We start from the raw sequence: 24556 nt of genomic DNA on the forward strand, positions 1-24556 counted from the left end.
AGTTACTTGATTTTTGTATTCTGATTACGTAACACCGTTACATGTATTCCGTTACAACCCAACCCTGGCCACACCCCACTGGGCTGGGCTGGAACACTTACAAATGTGGGCCGGTAGGATTTAGGTAATAAAAAAAAAAAAAAAGGGAGTGGCCCGAACACTTACAAATGTGGGTCGGTAGGATTTAGGCAAAAAAAAAGAATTCTTTTTTTTGGCCCTCCAGCCCACGCACAGCACCGGCCCACCGGGGAAACTCCCGGTATTCCCGCCCCTGCGTCTTGGTTTTCACCACGTCGTGCGACCTGGTGACTTCAAATGCAGTATTGTATTACTAGTGGACAAGTAGAACACCTCTTAAAAGTCAGCTGTTGGCCTACATATCATGTGACCTAAGTTAGCGACTCAAAGGCAATGCAGCATTGCTAAATGGAAAAGTAAGGGTTTATTGGATTTTATTTTTATAGGAATATTTTAATAAATGAAAAAATTAGCAGTTTATTTGAAATCTTGAATAGCTTAAATATCGTGTGACCCAGCGACAGTATACATTTAGCTTTGCCAATTCAAATGATTATGAACCAGTTGTCAAAAGTGTATTTATTTGATGAACAAGTGCGTACTGTAGCAACAAAAGTATGAACAGTGGATGTATAGGCTTGTATAGAGAAGCACCACACACAGACGTACAGTTTGACCTTTAATCAATGGAGGACAAGATCAACAGGAGACACTCTACAGGAGAAATAATACAGAGGGGTTGGTATAGAAAAAACTATTATTTGGAGACAAATACACCACATTTTCTTTACAATGGATTATATGTACATATTCAAATTTTTAAGCAGAACAACGTTTATTTTTAGAGAAAGCACATACCAGTGAAACATGTTCGGCCCTTGATATTTCAGAAATGTCTGCATATGCTTTATACAAAATAGATTTTCAAACAATATTTGGGTAGTGCAAATTTCTTTTTTTAGATTCACGCTGGTTGATTACTTTCACAAACAGTTTGTGTGAAAAGACTGAATCCTATCCTATTCACAGTATTACACAATTTGACCAAAGCTGTCACGTAAGAGTAAAAAGATGTGTGTTTAAAAAAAACAAACAACGAACTGTACATTTGTTTTCTAGTAGCTACATAGTTTAAACCGACACGTGTTGAATTTGTCTGTGTTTGCTTTGGTCACCTTGTAGTCAAACAAAAAATAGGCTTTGTGTTCAGTCCGTGTAGACTTATTATTGACAAAGTGTATTATTTCCTGAAAGTCTGACCTGCAGAGATATTGTTAAATGTGAATCTCCTGTATGCAAATAGCTTATACTGGAAAAAAAGAGGAAGTGACCATATTTTGTAATGTGACCATGACAGATGAGCTGTCATTTCTATTGCATATTCAGTTGTCCTCCTCAACAATGTACTAAAAAGTAAATAAGAATACATTTTTGAGCTATGAGGCAAGTGTGCGATATACATCAGTATATATATAATCCTGTTAAAATGAGCAGCAGCAGAGTTTTGGATTCACTGAATGTGAAAGTAACCCATGAGTATGTATCATCACTATGCAGTTAATGAACATGGTTTTGAATAAACATCTGAAAGAAAAATAACTAGTATATTTTTCTGAGGCGAAGTATGAAAGAGACAGTGGCAGCACCTTCTTAAATCGTTTGTAATCCTGACAAAAAAAAAAACACCCTAAATCACAGAATCAGAAACATTTTGGGATGCAGACAGACTCTTTTTGGTTCGTAAAGTCAGGAAATAAAACATGGACAACCACGCACTGTGTGAATCATTTCAACAACCTGAGCATGGGAAGCGGTTCAACATTTATAATGACTGCTTTCTTGTTTGTTGTTGGGATAATCCAGCAACAGCAAAAACTCCAGCAACAGCAACAACTATTTGACATTTTCCATTCTTAAATGAGCACTCTGTAGTCGCTCAATTTACCCATGTATTCAATTATTTTAAACTGGCAGGGCATCATCTTTAATCCGTCAAGAGCATTTTGTTTATAATTCAAATAAATCCCCTTTAGGGTCAACATTCATGTCAAAACCTGGATTATTTCTGTGCTTTAAAACACACAACATGACAAACTAATCTGATTAAAATGGGTTAAAACTCCCACTCACTTCCACAACACACAAAGAAAGGGATAATGACAGACCTACGGTATTCTGTGTGATTGCAAAACACATCTGAGTGCCTTGTGTAACAAACAAAACGTAATCGCTCATTAATGACAACCTCAATCGCAGAAGGTCATACATTTCAAACTTAAGTATAAGCTTCAATACTGGGACTCGTTTCCTGCTTTCGATGCAAACACTGACCAACTTCCAGCATCACTTAAAGACAGACAAAACAGGAGTTTGGCACTGAAAAAGTTCCCAGAGAATACAAAGGATCGATCCTGCCAGCCTCCCGGTCAGTGACGCTACACATTCACTGGGACACGACTCTATGAGGTGACTGAGGCTTAGTGCTTTCAAACATGGGGGCTCCACTGGCTAACAGACAGACGGGTAAACATGTAGACGCACAGACATTAACACAAGGTGCCTACCGGGCGTTAGAAGAGCAGAAGGCTTAAACAGGAGGGGTCAAAGGTCAAGGAGGTTCACAGGGTGATGAATCTGCCAACGCCTGATCCATAAAGCGGCCTGGCACACAAGCCAGTTTAAAGGAATAGTTCAGCATTTGTTCTTTTTAACTTTATCGCAGGTAACACTGACCGTTTAATATGACGTTACAGCCAGGAGCTATTTAGCTTAGCATAATAACTGGGACCAGGTGGAGGGATTACTTCTCTTCGCTGGCCTGGGAGCGCCTTGGGATCCCCCAGTCAGAGCTGGTTGATGTGGCCAGGGAAAAAAAGTTTGGGGCCCTCTGCGGGAACTGCTACCCCCGCGACCCGACCACAGATAAGCGGGAGAAGATGGATGGATGGTTAAGTGTCCGACCATCTTCCTTAGACCGAGCCGGGCCAGCGGTTTAATCACTTCCAGTCTTTATGGTCAGCTAAGCTAACTGATGTCTGACTCCAGCAACATATTTACGGCATTAATCTCCTCTACAATAAATCAAATTAATGCTTTTCAACTAATGTCAAACTATTCCTTTCACAAAATAGCAAAGCAACAATGCAAAGGCTTTTAATAATGAAATATCCAAAGTCAGATGCTCATTGCAAGCGTGGATATACTGTCGCAGAAGGATCATCAGTGGCAGAAATATGACTGCAGGTTGGTCAGTTTAAAATAAACTATAAAAAGACGTTTAAAAATGAACGACGGCTATTTCCCAACCAGTTTAAGCAACATTAGAACCACAGAAATGAGTTTGCTGATTAATAAAAGATGACATAATCTTGCAAACACAATAAAACACGCCCTCTCTTCTCTGATTGATAGACGCAAGTATCCAACACATTCCATAATTAGACTTCTGGGGCACGAGGGGGGGCTAACATAAACATGAAAGCCGGCTATTTCCTATAGAAAAAGTTGTATAACTTCCATCTAAAGTTATATAGTAAAGACTGATTCAGCAGAACAGTCTTTCTTCACAGTCTTTTAAAGCCTTAAGCTGGGTGCAAAGTGCTCAAAACACAGTTAAGGAGTTGAGTGTGCGGCAGAAGGAAGCAGGCTTCGAATATTATTTCTTAAAGATAAGGATCATTTCTACACACGGAGGATGGGCCAAGCAGCCACTTCTTAAGATAAACACAGCCGTTTAATAAAAAAGGAAACGGTAACGTAAAAAGTACAATCAGCATACGATGAAGGGTTACCATGTTGGGCTGAGCAGGAAGAGGACATGGCTAGGATGATATATGAAGCAAAAAGGCACATATTATTTCCCTTTTGTAAAGACGTGTGTAAACCTGGAGGAGGTCGGCCTGTGGGAGGAATCGTCTAACAACAATCCAACAGATTGTTTCTTATGTCCAAGGTATCAATAAAAGCAATGCTTTTCAGAGTTTCTCCCCATGACTGATAAACATCGACTCCTCTAACAACTTAAAGAGGAGCTCACAGTCTAAAGGCCTACGTAAGAGCATGTTGTTAATTAAGCTTTGCCCCTTCCCAGGTCACAATGATCTGGAAAATTGTATAAACTGTTACAATTTGAAAATGTAGAAAATACTATCAGAACCTGTACATAGATATTTATTTGATCTATCGTCGCTATGGTTCTGTTTGACGGTATGAAACCTGAGACGACATGGACGTAACCCTTTATCTCTTTGTGATAATCTCCTCACATTCCTACTTGTTTTCCTCTAAACACACCTCTGGTTTCTACTCTCTCTACACAAAGTTGCATACTCCCTCCCACAGACATCATTCACTCCTCGCCTTGGATCCTCGGTCCGTACATCGTCGCTCTTCGGGGTGGGGGGTTGGGATCGGTGAGGAGGTGATGTGGAAGGGGGAGGGGGGGGTTTAAGGCATTGTGTCCGTCACGGGGCATCTCCTCTTCCATCATCTCTGATGGAAGAGGAGAGGTTTGACGCTCCCGGCCTTGAATTTTGGTAGCTGGTTGCTGATGATCTCGGCGAGCATCTCCGGGAACTCCACGCTCAGGGATTTATTCACAAAGGTGTAGAAGCAGAAGCTCAGCAGCCCACCCACCATCTGCAGACACACACACAGAGGAGGGGAAGGGGTTGGAGGATTCACACAAAGACACATTCAGCGTTTGGCATTGAGAAAAAAAGGGATCTTGATATTGGCATTCAATATATCTGATCTCTTCCTCGATAGATGGTGCATACCAAATACAACCATCATCTAGAGCAGGGGTTCCCAAACCTTTCAGCCCGCGACCCCCAAAATAACTGTGCCAGAGACTGGCAACCCCCCGCCACGTAAATTGTTGGGGGGGGGGGGTCATTCTACAGATGGCCAGTCCGCCCCTGAAGAAGGTCTATGCACACCTTGTTATTAATAATAGTAATACAAAGAACAGTGTTTCCCATACATCGACAGAAACCCCACAGACCCTCAACTCCGGTGTGTCTCACTCATTAAGGCGAGACACGGCAGGCAAAAACATCGTTGTTCATGCACTGGTCAATTTTGATATTTTGTACTATTTTGATTCTATAACATGTTTTCTTTCAGGCTTTTGGAAGGAAAACGTACAAAATACACATTTAAGTGTTTATTTGACTATAGTTTGTCTATTTGCGTCTGTAGATTTCTCCTAAATTCACCAAATGTTAGCATTCTAACGTAACATAAAGTACCGCGACCGCTGTTTGGACCATGTCATCAGAGGTATCGTAGGAAAGCTCCGTCTCTCCTGCACAATCTCATCGGATCCAAATATGGTCATTTCCTTTGTGTCAGCAACCAATCGTGAAACGAGAAACGAAATCTCATTGGCTGGTGTCAATTTATGACAACGTGATTCGTTCAGATGCATCACGTGGTGTGCTAAAACACTTCCTGGTTTAGCTTTCCGCTGGAAATTTAAATCTCAAAATGGCAAAAGAACAGCGAAAAAAACATTCACAATGAAGACGACAACAATTGTCACTTGCACGAAGCAAGATTATAAAAAAAACAAATGACCCCGACCATGAAATACCTTCACGGAGTGCGTCGAGGCGCAAGCTGTCATCCAAAGAACAGGAGGGTTTAGCTAGCGCCTCACTGCAATCTTTAAATTGTTTTCGTGAGAAAATGTCCACTTCAGTAGCACTAACATACACCAAAACTTCCAGTTACATTCATATCAATATTCTGAAGGTTTTTACAGAAGGGTTTGTTCATATATCCTTCATAGCCTGAATTATATAACATGAAAAAATTGATATTTTAGAGCTGTTAACAGTATTTTCTGATTTAATAAACTGAGATATCCAAAAATCCCTTCTGTAAAAACTATAGATTCTGATATGACTACAAAATGAAACAAGAATTTCAAACCTGACTTTATCCAATGTTCAGAATTGTTCCTGAAATGTATTAAAACATGCGCATATTTAATGAGACTATGGCTCATTTGCATGGGGGGGCGGTGCGGTGCCCCTACAAATAGAATCAAATTATGTGGGAAACACTGGATAATAATAATAATTAAAACAAAAAAAATTCTTAATATTTAATTAAAAAAAAAAGTTTTTTAATCATCTCGCGACCCCCCCTCGGGTCACTTTGGGAACCCCTGATCTAGAGCAGTGGTTCCAATCACTTGGATAAATCACCCTTAATACAAATGCATTTCAACCTCTACATTTATACTTATTGTCAGTGAAGAATAATAACATTAAGACTTCTAGCAGCTCAACATCTTTGATTAAGACTTGAGCTTGTAATGAGACACTTGAGCTTGTCTTTCTTTGATAGTTCTGGGGGCAGGACCGCAGGCTTATGAACATTTATTTTAAAATGTTGTTAAGTGTGGAAATATATTGCAATCCCTAATCTTTCTACGTACCCGCTGCAACCCCCTCCAGCACCCCTAGGGGTCCCTGTACCCCCGGTTGGGAACCACTGATCTAAAGCCTTTTATAAATAATATTACAACTTTGTGTATAAATAAAGGGCTGCTTTCCCAGAAAGCACAATGCACAGAGATCCTCGACTTACAGATACTGCAAGTCAAGGTCACTTCGAACCATGTAAATGATTCAAACTAACAGAAACGAATCGATCACAGACGGTGAATCACTGTTCAATGATTAAAGACATGATAACATGGCGTCCTGATGTCGGAGGATGTGTTTTTGCCCCCTGTACCTCGTGCATGGAGTCCAGCAGCTTGGTGAGCTGGTAGAACCGCTGCCAGTTCTGGCTGGAGTTCTCCTCGCGCTTCACGATGGCTTTCCCCAGCTCCTTAATGTACGACATCCGAATATCGTCGAACACCGCCTGGCTCTTCAAGCCGTCCTTTGGCACTGCGGGAGAGAGGGGGGGAAACTAAAAGGTCAACATCTGGGACACAGATAAGGATAATGTTCTGTACATTGCAGAGGAAGTGGGACATTCTTCAAACTTTAAGTGATCACGTCGGGGCAGTGAAGGACGGCTCATTAAAATACATCGGGTCATTTTCACGCTGCATTCCTCCCAGTGATATTCAGCAGCAGCGGCACAGAGCTCTTACAGCTGCCAGAGCAAAAGCACCCTCGGGACGGCTGTGTTAACTTTCGGCGGGGCTAATTATCGTATTAAATTGGTTTTTAATCTCTTTAATTATTGAGTTTTTGTTTACATCTTTAATTTCCCTGCTCTAGATGACCTTAGAGATGACACGAGGAGCAGTGGTGTATTCGTGGTGAAATTAGGTGTGTTTTAGTATATCAGAGCGAGCCCTGAGAAGATTCAGTTGTTCTTTACGATAACTGCACGTCAGTCAGTGAGTTGTTGGAGACTGATGTTTGTCCTGTGCATACATCAACGTCTTCCAGCTATGCAGACAGTATTAGATTGGAGTAATACGTTTTATAATGATTGAATTAACACAGTTCATTCTGTACTATTTATATTCTATTTGTATTTACTTGCACTATTTTATCTGTGTTACTGTGTTGCACTGTTGGAGGAGCCTGTGACCTAAGGTTTTCATGTACATATCTACACTGCAGCTATGTACGAATGACAATAAAAGCCTTAAAGACGGTGGAAGAAGCTGCACGAAGGTGAAAAGTCGTACCTGTGCTGAGCAGCAGCAGCACCTTCATGCACAAATACTCGTCGTGGGAAACCTGCAGGCGGACGAACTCGCTGGAGATCTTCAGCATCTGCTCGCACTGGTCGGCCATGTAAGGCAGCTTCATCCGGTCCCTGGTGGAATTCAGAGAGAAACGGTTAAACAGCTCCTCCAGTCACAGTTGATGTATAACGGCTGTGCGGTCTCAATCTGGGAGATGAAGCAGCTCAAGGTCTGGCTCCAAACTATTTGTGCATCCTATTTGAAATCATTCTTCCAGAAGGTTGAGAATGCACATTTCAGATGAGCAAGCGTCTTCTCAGTGATGAAGTGATGTTGTGGGTGAAAGTGGGGACAAACGGAAAAAAAGTCTCGAGATGTATGCTTGGGGGTTTCAGTCGTTTGTTTAAGTGAACAGAGAGTTCATTCAATTCATGACAAAACACAGGGGCAGATTCATGCATCGCAGATTATTCATCCAACCACTTGGAAAGGAAATTTGCAAAAGACTTTCACCGATGTGAGAGAGATTGTTTCATAGGCTGCCATAATGAAATGCCAATAAAACAATCAAAACAGGATGAATTTAGTTTAAGGCTGGCGGACGAATCGAAAACACTTCATGTTCAGATATTAATTATGATCGTATTATCTTTCTGCTTCTGATTTTGTACAAAAAAAAGGGAACAAATCAAAAGGCCTATTACAGCCCTGAGCGTGGTGGCTGCGCCGGATGCTCACTGCACTCAGAGCGCTGTTTACAGACGAGTCATCAGCTCTATAAGAGGGACTGATTACTGACGACAGCTGACAGGCACGCTTTGATTCTGAGGAGGGACGACACAGAGCTGCACTGATATACTTAAACAAACACATGTATGCGTTGCTGAATGAGGGAACAATCAAAATATCAGTGAGATTGAAATGAGGGGCAAAAAGAAAAAATCCATTCACCGGGCCAGGGATATGCATTTCCTAAATGAAACTCTTAATAATCGTAAAATACTGCCATATTTGATCTGGAGGATTTAAAGGGCATTACTGTGGTACTATTTTTGTATCAAAATAAGGTTTATTGATACGTACTCGTTGATGACGAGGTCTGGGGCGAAGCACAGCATGTTGCCGTTGCACTGCTGGTAGGATCTCCAGCCCAGGCCGAAGGACATGAGGAAGAGCCAGGAGCACTGAAGAAGAGTCATCTGGTCGTCCAGGTGCAGGTTCCTGAAGCCTGAAGGGACATCAAGAAAACAGTCTTTTTGTCTGAGAGGGTGTGGTGGTGAAAGTGGCAGAGTAAAAGATTTGGATGTGATCTACAAATGCCATCTTTTAGCAGGTGATACTTTGTACAAATGGTCACATATCTTGTGCAAAAGCAAGATCTAGAATACAATTAACCCATTTAAACAAAACATGATGTATTAGAGCCTTAATCTGACTCCAATCTGTTTACCAAATGTGCCTACGTGTCAAATTAGTTCCAGATGAAGCAGATCCAGATGTAGAGCAAGTGTCTGTTTACTCAATGGAGGCAGATGAGATGACAACTGTTTTGAACTCCACCCATACATTTCAACATCTCCAGTTTTAAGCCAACATGCTTCCAACGTGTTGTGCAACGTAAAGATAGGATGGGCCTGATATAGCAAAGAATGGGGACAGCACACACTTCAACTTGTCTCTCTACATTTTTGAGATACCAAGTGCAAAACTTAAAGACAAGAGTTTACATGCGTATCTATTAGGGCTGCACGATTTTGGGAAAAAAATCGAATTGCGATTTTTCTGACAAATATTGCGATTGGGATTTGCGATATTTATTTTTAAGCGACCCAATGGAAGTTTATTGTAAAATGCGGCCATAACTCCGGCTAGGAAGGTCGTATCAACATACTCCTGTCTCTAGCACCCCCGCAGCCCGAGCTACGAGTGAAAGAACTAAACTTACATGAAACTTCCGTTGGGTTGCTTTAAAGTCAAGCTTCAGTTAAAGATTCACCCTTTTAGATGTAGAACATGTGATGGAGCATTGCTAACCTGACTCAGATGGTTTGTTTCACCAAACTATCTAGGAAAGCTCCATTGGAAGCCATTTGGAAAGGGCAGGCACTTTCAAAAGCACTTGGCAGGTGATTGGATCAATCTGTCTATCACCTTCCATGGGCCACTTCTGATTGATTAGCAATGGCTGGTACATGTGGAGCACAGCACTTCTGATTGGTGTGGATGAGTGACACACAAGAAAAAAAAAAAAATGGAAAAAAAAAAGTTTAAAAAAAATCGCAGGCTTTGCGATTTGATAATCGCATCATCTCGAATCGCGATTTCGATTTAAAATCGATTAATCGTTCAGCCCTAGTATCTATGCCATTACAGGGAGAGAGGACTAAGTGCAACGTGGCAAATCTGTTTTCTTTTGAAACTTATTGCAACTGTAGATTAACCTCAACGTGTCACAGCCTTTGCAAATCATCAATATGAATTATTTAATCTAAATATACTGTACATCTCTACAGTCTAGTCTGCACTCGTACTGGCACCACTCACCTGGCAGAGCCTTGGCCCACTTGACGGCAGAGATGACCTGCCGGCCCCCCAGCCTGTTGAGTGTGGTCATGAGGCGGGTGGAGGTGTCGGGCAGGGTGCTGTCGTAGCCGGCGAAGATGGTGTCTGGCTCGATGGCCTTCAGCAGGGACAGCATGGTGGGGACAAGTTGAGGCATAGACTTCACGGGTAAGAGGGAACGAGTCTCGATTGGAGGAGAGGGATTGAGCTCGGGAGGGTTGCTCGGCTGGGCGCCCTTTAAGCGGTTCAGCTTCTTGGTTTTTCGCGCTGCAGGGGAGAAACGGGGACGAATATGCAATGAAGAGATAAGTTGAGTAAAGAAAAAAGGTGAAGACAGGCGGTACACAGCGTGGCGGTATCTGTGTGGCTCAAAGGTTGAATTGTCATATGCACAAAGCTACAGTGGAGAAATGGCAATGAAGTTCTTCTGACCCAAGCTCCTCCAACAATGCAACATATATCATAAAAGTAGTGCAAAAAGTCTATATACATGTCAATAGAATATGGGATATGTACAAGAACAGAATATGAAATTAAATAATGTAAATCAAGACAAAAGTAAATACGGTTTATTGCCTGATAACCCTAATATAAATGAGTATATTCAAGATGACAACAGCAATGTTTATCGGTGTGTACCTTCCAGGTTCATGCCAGCCATCAGACACTTGCGGAAGCGGCAGGCGGGGCAGTTCTTCCTCCTGATCTTGTCGATGATACAGTCGTTCCTCCCAGCACACAGGTAATTATGCTGCCCTGAGGAGCGCAGGGGAGGAAGATTAATCTGTTATTTACCTTCACTGCTGTGGGAAACTAATGAGCGTTATCACAGTCCTTCACTTTGTGATGATCATAATGACTCCCAGCATTTGAACAAGCTAATGTGAAACAGGTAAGTGATGAAAGAGTTTATCAGCGGCGATGAATAAATCAGTGAGGATATGATGATGTGTCAGAATCACAATACCTTTGTCAGTCCCAAAGAGGGGACGTTTTGGAAAATTCACCTTTACCTTCCACTGCTCTCTTGAAGAACACCTTGCAGCTGCCACAGGTGAGGACACCGTAGTGGCAGCCTGAGGCCTCGTCCGAGCACACCAGGCAGATCTTATGAGTCCCACTTTTTGTCGAGGACTGTGCAGGGACAATTTCCTGTCTGGAGGTAGAACTGGAGAAAGAGGGAGGAGACAGAACAGACACATGTAAGGGATATTCATTCTCTCTCAAAGGTTCCCTAGGAGCTTTTGGTCTCTAGAAGTACTGCGGAGTTCTTTTCTTATTGAGTGAGTCCCTATCTTTGTTTATATTGTGCTCACATGTTCTCATTCGCTCTCACGTGTAGGTTCTTCCTGCAAATAGTTTCACACTGTTATACTGATCTGCAGGTGGTGGTCATGCCAAGACATGCAGCAATGCTCTGGCAAACACAAGACAGAATGAAACTGCTCGAATTATGTTAAGTATCACAAAATAGCTGCACAGAGAGCCTATACCTACTCAGCTTGGAGGGTTTGGCTGTAGTTTAAAGTTGAATAAATACACTACACGCTAACACTATACAATCCCATCACACTGAATGTGTTCCTTGTGCCTGTTTTTCCTCAACTCTGCCTTCCTTCTCAACATGGAGTGAAGAAAAAAAAAGTAGTCCCATTGTGCCCGTTTGGGCCAAAAGCTTAAATTATCAGACTGTGTGGTCACATCCTAAATTCAGCGGTTGTCATGAAATAGCCCTTCTTCCTTTGACTGAACCACAAACGCTTCCAGGCCCAGTCAACAGCGGTTAGATGCACTTTCCCCAAACCACCACTAGAGGACGTCAGGATTTGCAGCATCCATGCCAGAGGTCCACGCCCCCTTTCTAACTCAGTGGTCAAAGCAACAACAACAATGTCCACACTGAGAGGGTATCGAGTCTTGCAACTACTGTGTCTGTCTGTCCATGCGTCCAAAAGGCTGAGTGCAAAGACAACAAATGTATTGTCTGGTTCTGTAAGGGCTGCTCTCTGTATGCAGAAGTTCACTCTGGAGTTATACAACATGCGGGTGTTAGCATGAAAGCAGGCCAGGCCCCAGCAGTCAGTGGGTGAAGCAGGATGGGATAACTTTCAAGGCATCAAGTGCTGAAGCATTAAGCAGCCAGATTTTAAAAAACTATCAGTGAGACCTCAGAGGAGGCTGTCTAACCACGAGAGGGCTGAGAGCTTTCTGAGCACTCCTGGAAACACACGGTGGTCAATAAGTCTGTCCATTATCACTTGGATGCAATAGTGTGCTGACTACCGAGGCCTAATAGTGTATCGCACTCTGCATTGTTTCATACGGAAATGTAAAACTCCAAATCCCTGTAGTTTCGCTGGATTTGTGAAGGAGGGGGGGGGGGGGGCTCACCTAACAGCTCCACTCTGCTCCAGCTGTGAGAGGTGGCAGATTGAATTGAGAACACACAGCTGCTAATCCATACAAATCCTCCAAACCAGCATTTTAAATACGTCCGACTGCCTGCTTTTTAAATCAATGCCCCTGCCTGGCGCCCACGTTATTATTATTATTTTATTTTGTCATTCTCCTGGATCTTTCATTCATATTTACAAAGGTTTTGTTGATATCCCCAGAGAATTATAATGATAAGAGTATGCACTATGCACCAAGGTATCTTAAATTGATGGGTAAAGTTGCACGACGTTATGCACGATTACCAATCACAAGTAAAATTCAATTTCAGAACACTTTTTGTTCTGGACAGTGCTCAATTCTTTAGAATATTATCAAGGGCTGCACAATGTAATGTTTTTTTTAACTGTCAATGTGTAAACCTGTGCAATAAACACATCACAAATGAGGGCAATATATGACTCGGGTATCAAAACTGCACTTCAAAATCTTTATATTTGTATCCTATTGATTGTCATTGACAAATGTCTTCTCTTCCGGTGAAATTGAGAACACCGTTACTGTTAATGACCTGGTGGGGAAATGTCCTCACTATAGGAGGGTTAGGGGCACGTGCAGAACATACGCAGGCCAGAAACATGACTCCCAATAAATGTCTTGTATGTGGAACATGTAAGTAGGCCACGGTTTGGAACAAGTTTGCCATAACAACTAGGGATGCACGATATTGGTTTTTTGAAACCGATACCGATAACTTCCTGCTTCTCAAGACCGATACCGATAATAATATAATATATATATATATTAAATGTACCTGTAATTTTTTGCACACCTGGTGGTAAAAAAAAGACTAGTAGTGAGAAAATTACATGAGCATTACTACTATGAACAAAACTAACCCTGGGGTCGTCTCTGGCAAACTTCTTGCCTCGTCGATAGGTAAAAGCCCCGGTGCCTTTGCAGCTGGCTTTGGATTCGCCGCTAGTTTAGCAGCGCAGGCGTCTTCGTACGCTTTTAACACACCATCGTAGCGATGGCGATGTTTCAGGTGACTGATCAGGTTGGAAGTATTATAGCTCGTTGCCTTTTCCCTCCTCGTGGAACTTCTGCATTTGTTAATACAAATAGCAAGCGAACGATCTAACTCTGAAACTTTGAAATAGTCCCATACTACTGACGACATGTTAGTTTACTGTCCTGGCTTCACGGCCACACACCATTTACGTCACAGCCAGGCATGAGTTAGGGAGCGCTGGATTTGTGAAGAACTCCCCTCTTCCTAAACCACTAATACCACAGTACTGGCAAAACGGAAGGAGCCGAGTGAAAAACAAGCGCCCCTCATCCCAATCCACCCACACCGCAGTAGGGCTGTCCCGAATACCATTTTTTGGTCTCCGGATATTCGGTAGTAATCAGTAGCGAATATTCCGTGCGGAGAGATTTTTTTTTCAAAAAGATTTCATAACACGCTCCGAGACACCTGACAACACGCTGTTAAGCAGAAGCGCAGAAAGAGCATACTATTACGATTTATATTTATTTATTGTCTCAGTACTCGCATACATTAAAACTAAATGTGTCCTCTGCATTTAACCCAGCCGCAATGCAGCGCCCGGGGACCAAATCTGGTTCCAAATTCCGTCTATAACGTTTTACAACCTGAAGATACAAAACACATATTTATGTTATAACAACAATACTTTTAATAACATAGCCGTAACAGTAGGCCTAACAGCGTAATACTTGTTACCGATACAGTAAACAGTTTTTAAATAAATCAAGAACGAAAAATAAATGAACGAACTGTATGCCAATAATTGCCTTAGCCCCAGATGTTCCCACATTGCTCCTATTATTTTCACTATTCGGATCAAATTGAAAAACTAATATAAAAAAACTATTCGGTTGCTTGCCTGCAACAATTTTCCAAGCAAAGTAAGTGCACGATTTTATCATGTGTAACGTTACTGTTTAAACGACGGATAAAGCAGCTTCATCATGGCAACTTGACAACAGCTAAACTAAGCTAGGCTACTACTTACAGCATCCAGGTGACTTTTCAGAGTTGTTGTGCCACCGTGGTAGGCCAGTTTCTTGTCGCATATTTGGCACACTGCCTTCTTCTTACCATCGTCCAATTTAAAATGGTCCCACACAGCTGAAGTCTTCTGCATTTTGTGTTCAGGTGTGTGAAACGAGGTGAAGCGTGCCGTTTGCGTTCGTGACTGAGTGAACGCGATGAGCACAGGCTGAGATTGTATATATTTCCGCATTTAAACAGTGCAATTCAAAAGTATAAATATAGTATAAGAATATGGCAATTCGCCTTTATTGATAGCATACATTTAGGAAAAAAAAATTTAAAAAAAATTTAAAAAACGAATATCCGAATAATGAAATTAAAACCTGAATAGTTGGCCAACGAACGAATATTCGAATAGTCGAATATTCGGGTACAGCCCTACACCGCAGTACTTCTTTCTTTTTTTTTACCCAAAAAATATATTGTATATTATCGGGGCTATTAATACTTTTATCGGGTTTATCGGGATGACGTGATAATTCCTAATATCGGACCGATAATTATCGTGCACCACTAATAACAACTTTATAGGGTGATAATAATATCAATGTTGTGTTAACAGCTTGGTCTACTGCCCTCGAGTTGCAATAAATGCAGGGTCATACGATGATGATAAAGTCACAGGGTGTGTGTGTATTTGGGGCGAGGCAACCAGTGTGTCCATTACTGGCCCACCAGTAGTAGCAGCGCAGCTTTACTCGACAGCTGTAGGCTACTGGTTCAAATCCAATTACTGCAGCAGCTACACAACACCAGAGTAATCCTGACGTGACGTCGCTGCTTTTCAGTGTCTTCTCTAAACTCAATTTGGAATCAGTTAACATTCAACTAAGCCATAGAACAAGTTACAAATCTGTTTCTGTCAAGTGTAAACCAATCAATGCTGCAGCACAGCAGTGCGAGGAGACCACATTTCCTCTTTCTGAAACCATCTGTTGGAGAGAGTGTTTGCAGACGACAGGAAGTTCTCACATTCCCTCAGAGTTAACTATCGGTCAGAGCAGAACCACAGCACAGAGGCAGAGACACCCAGAGATGGGCCTCGACTTCAACTAGAGCAGTGCTAAGAAAGATAACTGCTAGCGTCGGGAGCAGTGTGATGAATCAGTCTGGGTTTTAATGAGGCAAGCCACTTCACGCACTTACGATAATGCCCGTGGCCCAGTGCCCTGCTTAACTATTCATAATCCCCTTTTAGCCGTAAGTGTCACGAGTAGCCGGGTACACCCCTTCTCCAAATCTCTCAGCATCTTTTTCTATTTGGACAGAATGTGGTTGTTTTGAGGCGAGGTAGATAATGTTGTGCATTGTACTGTTTTCCACACATTGGTTTAATTCATCCAGCTCAAACTACTTCAGGCCCAGAAACGTTTAATGAGTCATCTTAGAAAATGAACAAAGGTTTTGTTTTATACTGTTAAGATTATCTCTGCAACTGATAAGGATAAACTACTTTGCAAAGTTTGCACAACAGTATATTGTTTGCACCGCAAACATCTCATCTTTATCATTACTCCGTGAGCGTGCCGAGCAGAAGGAAGTGCTCCTTGCCCGAGGTAAGGGCCACCAAAATAGAAAAGGGAACTGCTCTGCAGGCTATGAATCATTCTTGCATGCAGCACAACAAGGCAGCTCTCTGAGGGGGTGGATTGGGTTTGTTTGGTCAACGACTGGGCTGGACCCCTCTAAAATATCTGTCTCAAGTGCCCTCCAATAAAAATAGACTTTATTTGGGCTTGACATTAGTGCAACGCATTCACTAAACCTCAGAAAATGAAATCAATGAAGCTATAGTCCCCTGTGGAGGTCGTTTTACTTTGACTTTAAGTGTTCTTATAGCCATTCTTGAAACAAGTCATTACATAGGCATGCTTACATGCGACACATTGAATGACCCCTCAGTGTCCCTGCCTGCTAAGAGCCATTGTCTTCTCCTCCATGCTGTATTGACAAACCCTCCTCAATAACAGCTACAATGTGTTGCCAAGTGCAGCAACAACTGTTTGGCTACATCAGAGGTGAAGACTAAACCTGGCAGAGCAGACGTAAATACCCCCCAAGGATCTATGTTTCCATATTAGTTTCCATAATATGAGCCTTCAGTGGCTGTGTGTAGGTAGGAGGTGGCTTTCTGGTCTTTAAATTAATTGGAGTCTTGCTGCTGCCACTGTGTGCATAACCATAATACCTATAGCTGGATACCACTGAATGTGGGAGGAACCCACTCCTAAAGTTTGGCTTTGCTGACTCGGCAACTGCACACAACAGTAAGAAGAGGAAGAAGGGCACACAAACAACTCACAGACTTAGCTACATCCTCTTAACCTCAATATGGGGACTTTCTGTAAGCCTATTCAGTTCAAAAACTAAACAGAGGAATCTGCGGTTACAGGAGAATACTGTAATAACGTGAAAGCGACTGGAATGGTTGGCATTTGATCTGGTGGGATAACTCGGCGCCAGCTGTGGGCAGGCGGGAGGGGAAGTAGGTCAGCAAAGAGAGCGCCTCACGGCAGCCCGATGTTGTCCACTTGCCTGCCAAAGCAGTCATGATGACACACCCACATGTGCACATATCTACACACTCGCACACTATACACAAAGCAAACAGACAGTCCATGTCTCTGCACTTGGTTGCAGGATGCAAAGACAAGGGACAGAGAAAGAGAGATAGAGAGAGATAGAGGTGAAGGGTGTGCCGGATCAACACTGTGCACTGAATAGCAACTCTGACCAAAGATTACTCTCAAAACACCGAGCCAAGATTGAGAGCTGAGACTACTAGGCATTATATAAATACATATAGCTATAGATAAATGGAATACAGACCATACTCATGCATCAAACCAGGCACCAAACCACAGCTGTGAGCTTCACTGGTTGAAGCTACGGTCCAACTTTTTCTGTAGCACAACCATGACTATATCAATCTGACCAGTGCAATTGTTGACATAAGTATCATGCTATTTGTAGAAATAGATTGCAGTGGTGGCTGCGTAGGACTGTTTCCAACTTGTCGTTCCAAACATTGCCAATAACTCCAGATTGTTGCGAAATATACCACAAAATATATTTAATTAAAATAATTTAATTGTTTCTTCATTTCATATGTTTGTTGGTGTTTAGCCTTCAAAATAAATATGTTTTGACAACTGAATACATTTTCAAATGGTTGTCTGACCTGAGCTTTATTCAGTGTTGACTCTGGAGTTTTAGCATCTCGAACACACTGTCGGATTGCTCTTAAACTTTCCCCAGCTAATCTCGTCATATATGCATTACTATATTACACATATTATCAGCCAGATAATACAAGGGCTGAAACTAACAAACAATAATAATTCATTTCATTTTCCAATCTCTACGATTTGGTCCTAAATCCAGTCTGCAACAGTCTAAATCCCAAAATATTGAAAGGATTCAATTGAAATAGTTGCCTATTAGAATTGTATCTTTCAATTAATCGACCGATTGTTTCAGTGCTGCTAAATATTCAATACAAAGAACTAGTAATGTCTTATTAATAAATAGAAAACTGAGCTAAAGTTATGAATCCATCTCCATGAATGACTCCAGTGAAAACCCGAATGAATGTCCTTTTATTTATGTGAAAACCTGAACCATAAAACACTCAAACATGCACATAAAGAGAACACTACATGCTGAAGCTACACAACACCGCTTTGTATAAACTGGAGAACAGCTCTATTCAGAGACGTTGTTTTTTTTTTTACTCCTGCGAAAAACGTTCCTCCATTACTAAAGCAAATGCAGTAACCTAAAGTGTAGATCTTTATTGTATATCATATGATATAAAACATTTCTTATTTTGACGAAAAAACAGGCTAAAGTCTGGAGCAGGAAATATGGCTCATTGCATCTGACCCACAAGTTGATCTCCCCTCCTCGGGCTGGGTCAATCACAGCCAGAGGAGGAAATGCCACGCTGAAAACAAAACACAAGCCAACTAAATGAGCTGTGTTATTATCCATCAGAGGAATTATGTTTCTGCATATCTTTCTTTTCAATGCAGGTATTTCCCTTAAGAGCAAATCAATGTTAATTAAGCATGCCATCAAATCTAATTATCTTATGATGAGGGTGTGTGTTTCCCAAAATATAGACAAAGCGGCGCAGTACTTAAGGTGGAGCACTCCGCATAGTGTGAGATGTTGTTGTGAGTCATACCGTAAAGCTTAGTCAGATCGTAAAGATGTCATGCATAAAATGTAAACTCGGTGGAGTGGCAAACTGTGGGCTACATCAGGGCAGGTACAGAGTGCCATGCGAAGTCCTCCGAGCCTCTGCAGGAAGCAGCAGCTCCGTTGCGTGAGAAGTTGGAGACCGTTACCTGATGAAAACAGCCTGACAACCACAGAGACACGAGAGCCCAGCTAACTTCAAGCAGTAAATGTCGCACAGGTTGAGGCAAACACGCACCACCAAACAACAATCTCTTATTACACACACACACACACACACACACACACACACACACACACACACACACACACACACACACACACACACACGGCGTTATAGTTGACTTTCAGACGGCCAAGAAAACATCCAAATAAATTGTTTTCAAGTTACCACCTCTGTGCCCTTGTTGACATGACGCATAACCACGTGCCAATCTTTGATTTGATCCCCGTCAGTTACTGAGAATCAGATGGGTGGAAATGTGGAGGAGAGAAAAAGAAATGTCCCTCTGCCACACCACTGTTGGTAAAAATGTTCTCAACAGCTGCTTCACAACCGGATCCCAAAGCCACATTCACATCTAAACCTACAAAACACTACAGGGAGGGTGGGGCGGATTCATCTGAAAAGGAACTTGCTGGAAAGAAATTACAGCAGAAATTCAGATTAAGCAAAATTACATTAACAATCGGAATAATATATGCAGCCTTTTTTCACTTTTCCCTACTATAAATCTCCCCTTTTACTGTAAAGGCCTGACCACTCTGTTAAGGCCACAGTGAATTCAACTCTACTGTTGAATAAAGGGTCTGATCTGCCTCAAGCAAAGACAGTGCCCATCTCAGGTTTATTTTTGAGTAGGATTAAAGAGAACTAGAGTGAAACGATAATAAAATAAAACAATATTTGGTTTAAAAGCCAGGCTCTAAATACTTGTCTTCTGTATGCATTGTTGCAGATCACATGCACCACCTTTTTTAATGCACTATTTATCTTTCTTTCTCTGCACTTACACTGCAGCTGAAACTGAACGCAAGAAATCCAAAATTGACAGCTGCAATATTATCTTATAAAGTACAAATATGAGGAAATGTTATCTGAACTGACTTTAACTTATCTCAAAAACTGAAGAGTACAACAACTGAGCAAACTGATGTTGACAATTTCAGGGAAAGGAATATTTCAAAGCTTTTTTTTGCCGATTCATTCTGCACAGTATGGGGTTCTACAAGTTATTGCTGTAATGTTAAGCTAGCTTTTTCTTTTGTGGCCATTCAAAGTACCTGTACCATAACAGCCCAATGAACACACATGAAAATCCTAGCAGTGACCGGCCTGTCCGGTTTTTAGACCCTGCTGCTGCTGAGCTCTGTTGCACTATCCGTCTTATCCGTGCACTGGCAGTGTGACGTGTACGCATTAAGATGTTATCAGTTAAAAATGTGTTTTCATTGTGTGAGAAAATGGACGTGTGCCGTGAGAGTGTGTGAAAAGTGTGCAAGAGTTGGCCACCCTGAACAGTTATATGCACTGTTGCATGTAAAGCTAGGTTACATGTACATCCCAAACTCAAGTGCACTACCATGCATATGCATGTGGTATTTTGAGTCCAGACATGGAAAACTCTTGATCCACATTGCAAATGGGACATGCCATAAACACAATGATACTAAGAGAACAAAAGACGAGATGTTTGTCTTGGATGAAGGTGGAATTCCCCTGGCTTTCAAACAGCACATCCTTTCTCCAGATCTCACTGCTTATTGCTGCAGCCACTTCCTGTCGAGTCCACACGCCCATCTCTCACGGCAGATATGTGGGTTGAATAACTAACTAAGGGGGTGATCATGGCGTTTTTGTCTCAGGTCGATAGCCTGATTTAGAATCATCAAGCCTTGTTTCTATGGTAACCAACACCCCAAACAAAACCGGTGAGGTGCAGCTTTTGTTAAAGCTTTTCATAACGTATGAAACGTCCACCCACTCATCCATCAAATGTGTTAGAAATACGAAAATAAAGCAGAAGTTTGTTTCCACCAAGTGTTACACAGTGACTAAAAAATAAGAGTTGGACACATCAAATGTGTGCTGAAATGACTGTATAATATCACTGACAGTGATGACTTCAAGAGCTTTGACTTGCATACAACTATAAAAGAAAAATGTATCCAACAAAAGTATAATATCTTTGACTTTTTTGAGTTGCAACTGCATTGTCCAGATTTCCATACAGGGATAATTATGTTAACATGTGTTGCCTGATGATGTGTGTGTCTTGGCTGTTTGTCACAAATGCTAACTCCTTCATTTGTGCAAACTCATAAACAGGATAATCCTGGACTAGCGCCACAAGCTGATAACCACCTTTGTGAAAGCTGTCGTCTGGTATCACCAACGCTTCACTGGTGATTCCAGTTAAGAGAGCCTGCCTCGAACTTGAACTCAAACAAGTATGGCTGAAAAACCAAAAAATATTTTTGTAGTACCGATGAAAATGTTTGTCAACGGCATATCAAAAAGAATAATGCCAAGATGCTTTACAAATGTGTTTGATCAGTGTGTATGAAGCCCGATGTCTGCCTGACCTTTTGTTTACTACATTCAGGTGACATGAGCTGTCTAAATCCCTGTGTGCACTGCGCATTATCTCTATCTTTTGACAGCTCTAAGTGCACCTGGTTTCACATGACCTCTTGTGATTGGATCTCACCTAAGAAAATAATTCTTTGTTTTGACAAACACCAAATGGAATGGTGTTTTTAACGATTTAGACTGCAGTGTGGATAAAGTCAGTGTAAGTTATTCTGTTGAGTCTCCTATACGCAAAATGCTCTGAGTGAATTGAGGTATTCTCTGGCATGTAGTGATACACTGTCTATGACTTTTATTGTAAAAGGTAAGATCAGAAGATGTCAAGCTGTGAAGATGTGGGCGCAATAAAGATTTGTACAACTTTACACTACGAAACATATGTGGTCAAATGTCAAAATCTTGGAGGTCGTGTACATTTGGATGTAGGGCTATCCAATTGTGATCTGATTGCACAAATTATTACAAGGTGTAAACAGGGTTGAAGACACCTTATTTATATCACTATAACCATTTCTTAACAGGCATCGTGACAAACAAGTGAACCATAAAGTGGAATAAACATATAATCCGCAGAGAGCTTTTTTAATTAAAAAGAAGTCCAGTGAGAAGTCAGCGAGAATCAGTAAGCTAAAAGCCTCTTCAGGATGACATTTCTCAGGTTATGCCTCTAAAGGCCGGTGGATCAGAAGCTGCATTTAAATGTCAGTGTTGTGTTCATGCTGAGGATAAAGAAAGGCTGTCCAGTTCAATAAAACCTGTAGTATGGGGCAAAAGGACATGTCAAAAATAGGCTTACTTGTGCGGTTGCATCTTAATATGCTGATAGTTGTTATTTGAATTTGCTTAGGTTAATATCTCTTGCTGGTCATTTGATAAAAACAGGGGGACATTTAGTTTTCATCAATTCATGTGATTGATGGCCAGTCTATATAAGTAGCTTATAGAAACTTATTAATATACACACACACACACTTCTATAGATATATTTTTTGCAAGTAAATCTATGAAAAACCAGTGAACAAGCCATTTTCCCCTTTGCATTGAGTCCTCCTCCATACTCATACCAGTGTTTCACCTTAGGAGCTCTCTTGAGTGGCTTTATCAGTACATTTTATTTAAACCAGAATCTGTATTTACTGTAAGGGGAAATTCTTAGAAAATGTCATAATTCTATGAACTATTTATAATAGAAAGCATTATAAATAGGGCCCCTAGTTCAGTAAAAAAATTATTTTATATGTCTAGTAATGCAGGGGTGGATTAAATAAGACCTAACTGGACTCACCACATAAATGAAGTAGCTCTAGTTAGTAAGACAAAAACGAAAGGTCTGGTCAGACCACACACTGGCTACATCTCTTACCTGGAAAAGCTGATGGGGTAAGAGGAGGAGCTGGTGAATGCCTCACTGGCCCTGAGCATGGCGGAGTTGTCCCCGATATTCTGGATTCGGCTCCAGGCCCCGCCGATGGTCGTCACTGGGAGAAACAGACTGGACAACGGCTTCTGATCCTTCTGCTGCTGAGCTCCATTGCTGCTGGAGGTGGTTCCAAAGTGGTAGCTTGGTCCACTTGAAGTGCTCACCCCACAGATGGAGATGGTGTTAGATGTGGACATGGACGCTGTGGAGGCCGCGCCACTAATTTGGCAATAACTCTGGCCTGCAGACGTCTTTTCCTGTTTGATCCCGCCTTGGGTGCAGAGCTGAATGAAGCCAGCATCTTTTTCTTTCTTTACCTTTGCAGACAAAGTGGCTGTAGGGGTTAAGGAGGACGTTGTGGATATGCTTGGGCTGGACTGACCTGGACTTGTCATATTGCTGCCATTGAGAGAAACTGAGACTGTCCCACTGCTGTTAATGCTCTCAACCAAGGCAGGCTTTATGTCTCTCTCTGAGCCAACGTCTCCGAGCAGAGTATCGGCTGCAAGAGTGGACAGGAAGGCATCATCCCCTACATAAAAATCTGAGGGAGACCCAGTGAGCTCAAAGTCTTGGAGCAGGTCCAGAGTGTTGTCTGTGAAAAATTTCTGGGTCACATCAACATCTTTTCCAATGTGATCAAAGGCATGATCAAGGTCAATGGGATCCTGATCACCTTTATCCATTGAAAAATCTTCTGTTTTCGTGTGGAAGAAATTGGGATCTGATCCTCCAATAAGTGAATCCATGCAGGATTGGTTAATATCTGCTGTACTGGCCTCCAACTGGGGCAAACTTTCCCTAAAGTGTTGACCCCCGAACGTAGTGGAAGTCTGTGTCTGGAGAAAGTGCTGCTGGTGAAGCTTTTGGATTTTGATCAGGCCTCTGGGCTCTGGGTCTTCCAATAAGGGGCCAACAGTGGCAGTGACGGAGGCGGAGGAGAGTTCTGTTAGGTGGCTGTTGCTGAGGCCGTTAGGCACCTGACCTGGCTGCATCAACGGGGTGGATGGAAGAACGACTGAGGTGAAGGACATGGCACTGCGAGGAGCCACTTTTAATAGACCTCCCTCCTCAGGGCTTTCAGTGTAGACTAACTTGCTTAAAGGGTCATCTCTTCTATATGTTATCTTTCACTCCACCTTTATCCATCTATATATGTGTGTGGGATTGGGATAAATAGAGAGCGTTAAGACATAGCTAAATACAGTACAAAACAATTGCATTGACACACAGTAAAGGGGGATAATCAGATGTGCTACACTGTAATAGTTTAGTTTTGTTTGTTTATAGTGTCGTGGACAGTCCCCATTGATCAACTGTCACAAAAAACAGTAAATGGGGCAGCTTTAGCAAACATGGCTAATGTCCAGCTGTTGTCCCGGCAAGATGGTAATAATAATAATGTTGTAAGGTTGGGCACATCCAGGGAGCAAGCACCAGACGTTAGGTCAATATTAGACAGGGGAAAGTTGACAGCATGCCCCCCCTGCGCGCCCTTGATTGCTAACGCAGCTAAAGGTAGCTAACTACGTTAGCTGTTATTCCCATTGGCTAAATGTTAACACGCGTGCATAGTCAGTAGTGTCCACCGCATATACGGTGTACATAAAGTAA

At 41.9% G+C, this 24556-nt stretch overlaps 1 protein-coding gene across 1 annotated transcript; it reads right to left on the reverse strand.

The window, feature by feature from the left end:
• Window positions 1-582: 582 nt before the first annotated feature.
• Window positions 583-24091, reverse strand: nr3c1 (nuclear receptor subfamily 3, group C, member 1 (glucocorticoid receptor)). The gene is given in 9 exon segments (XM_034093346.1): window positions 583-4656; window positions 6769-6926; window positions 7685-7815; window positions 8768-8912; window positions 10229-10513; window positions 10886-11002; window positions 11260-11414; window positions 22886-24073; window positions 24075-24091. Coding segments are annotated over 9 exon segments (2349 nt in total). The 3' UTR covers window positions 583-4503.
• Between the last annotated feature and the right edge of the window lie 465 nt (window positions 24092-24556).

This window comes from Pseudochaenichthys georgianus, chromosome 10 (genome assembly GCF_902827115.2).
Source record: "Pseudochaenichthys georgianus chromosome 10, fPseGeo1.2, whole genome shotgun sequence".
Lineage (NCBI taxonomy): Eukaryota > Metazoa > Chordata > Actinopteri > Perciformes > Channichthyidae > Pseudochaenichthys > Pseudochaenichthys georgianus.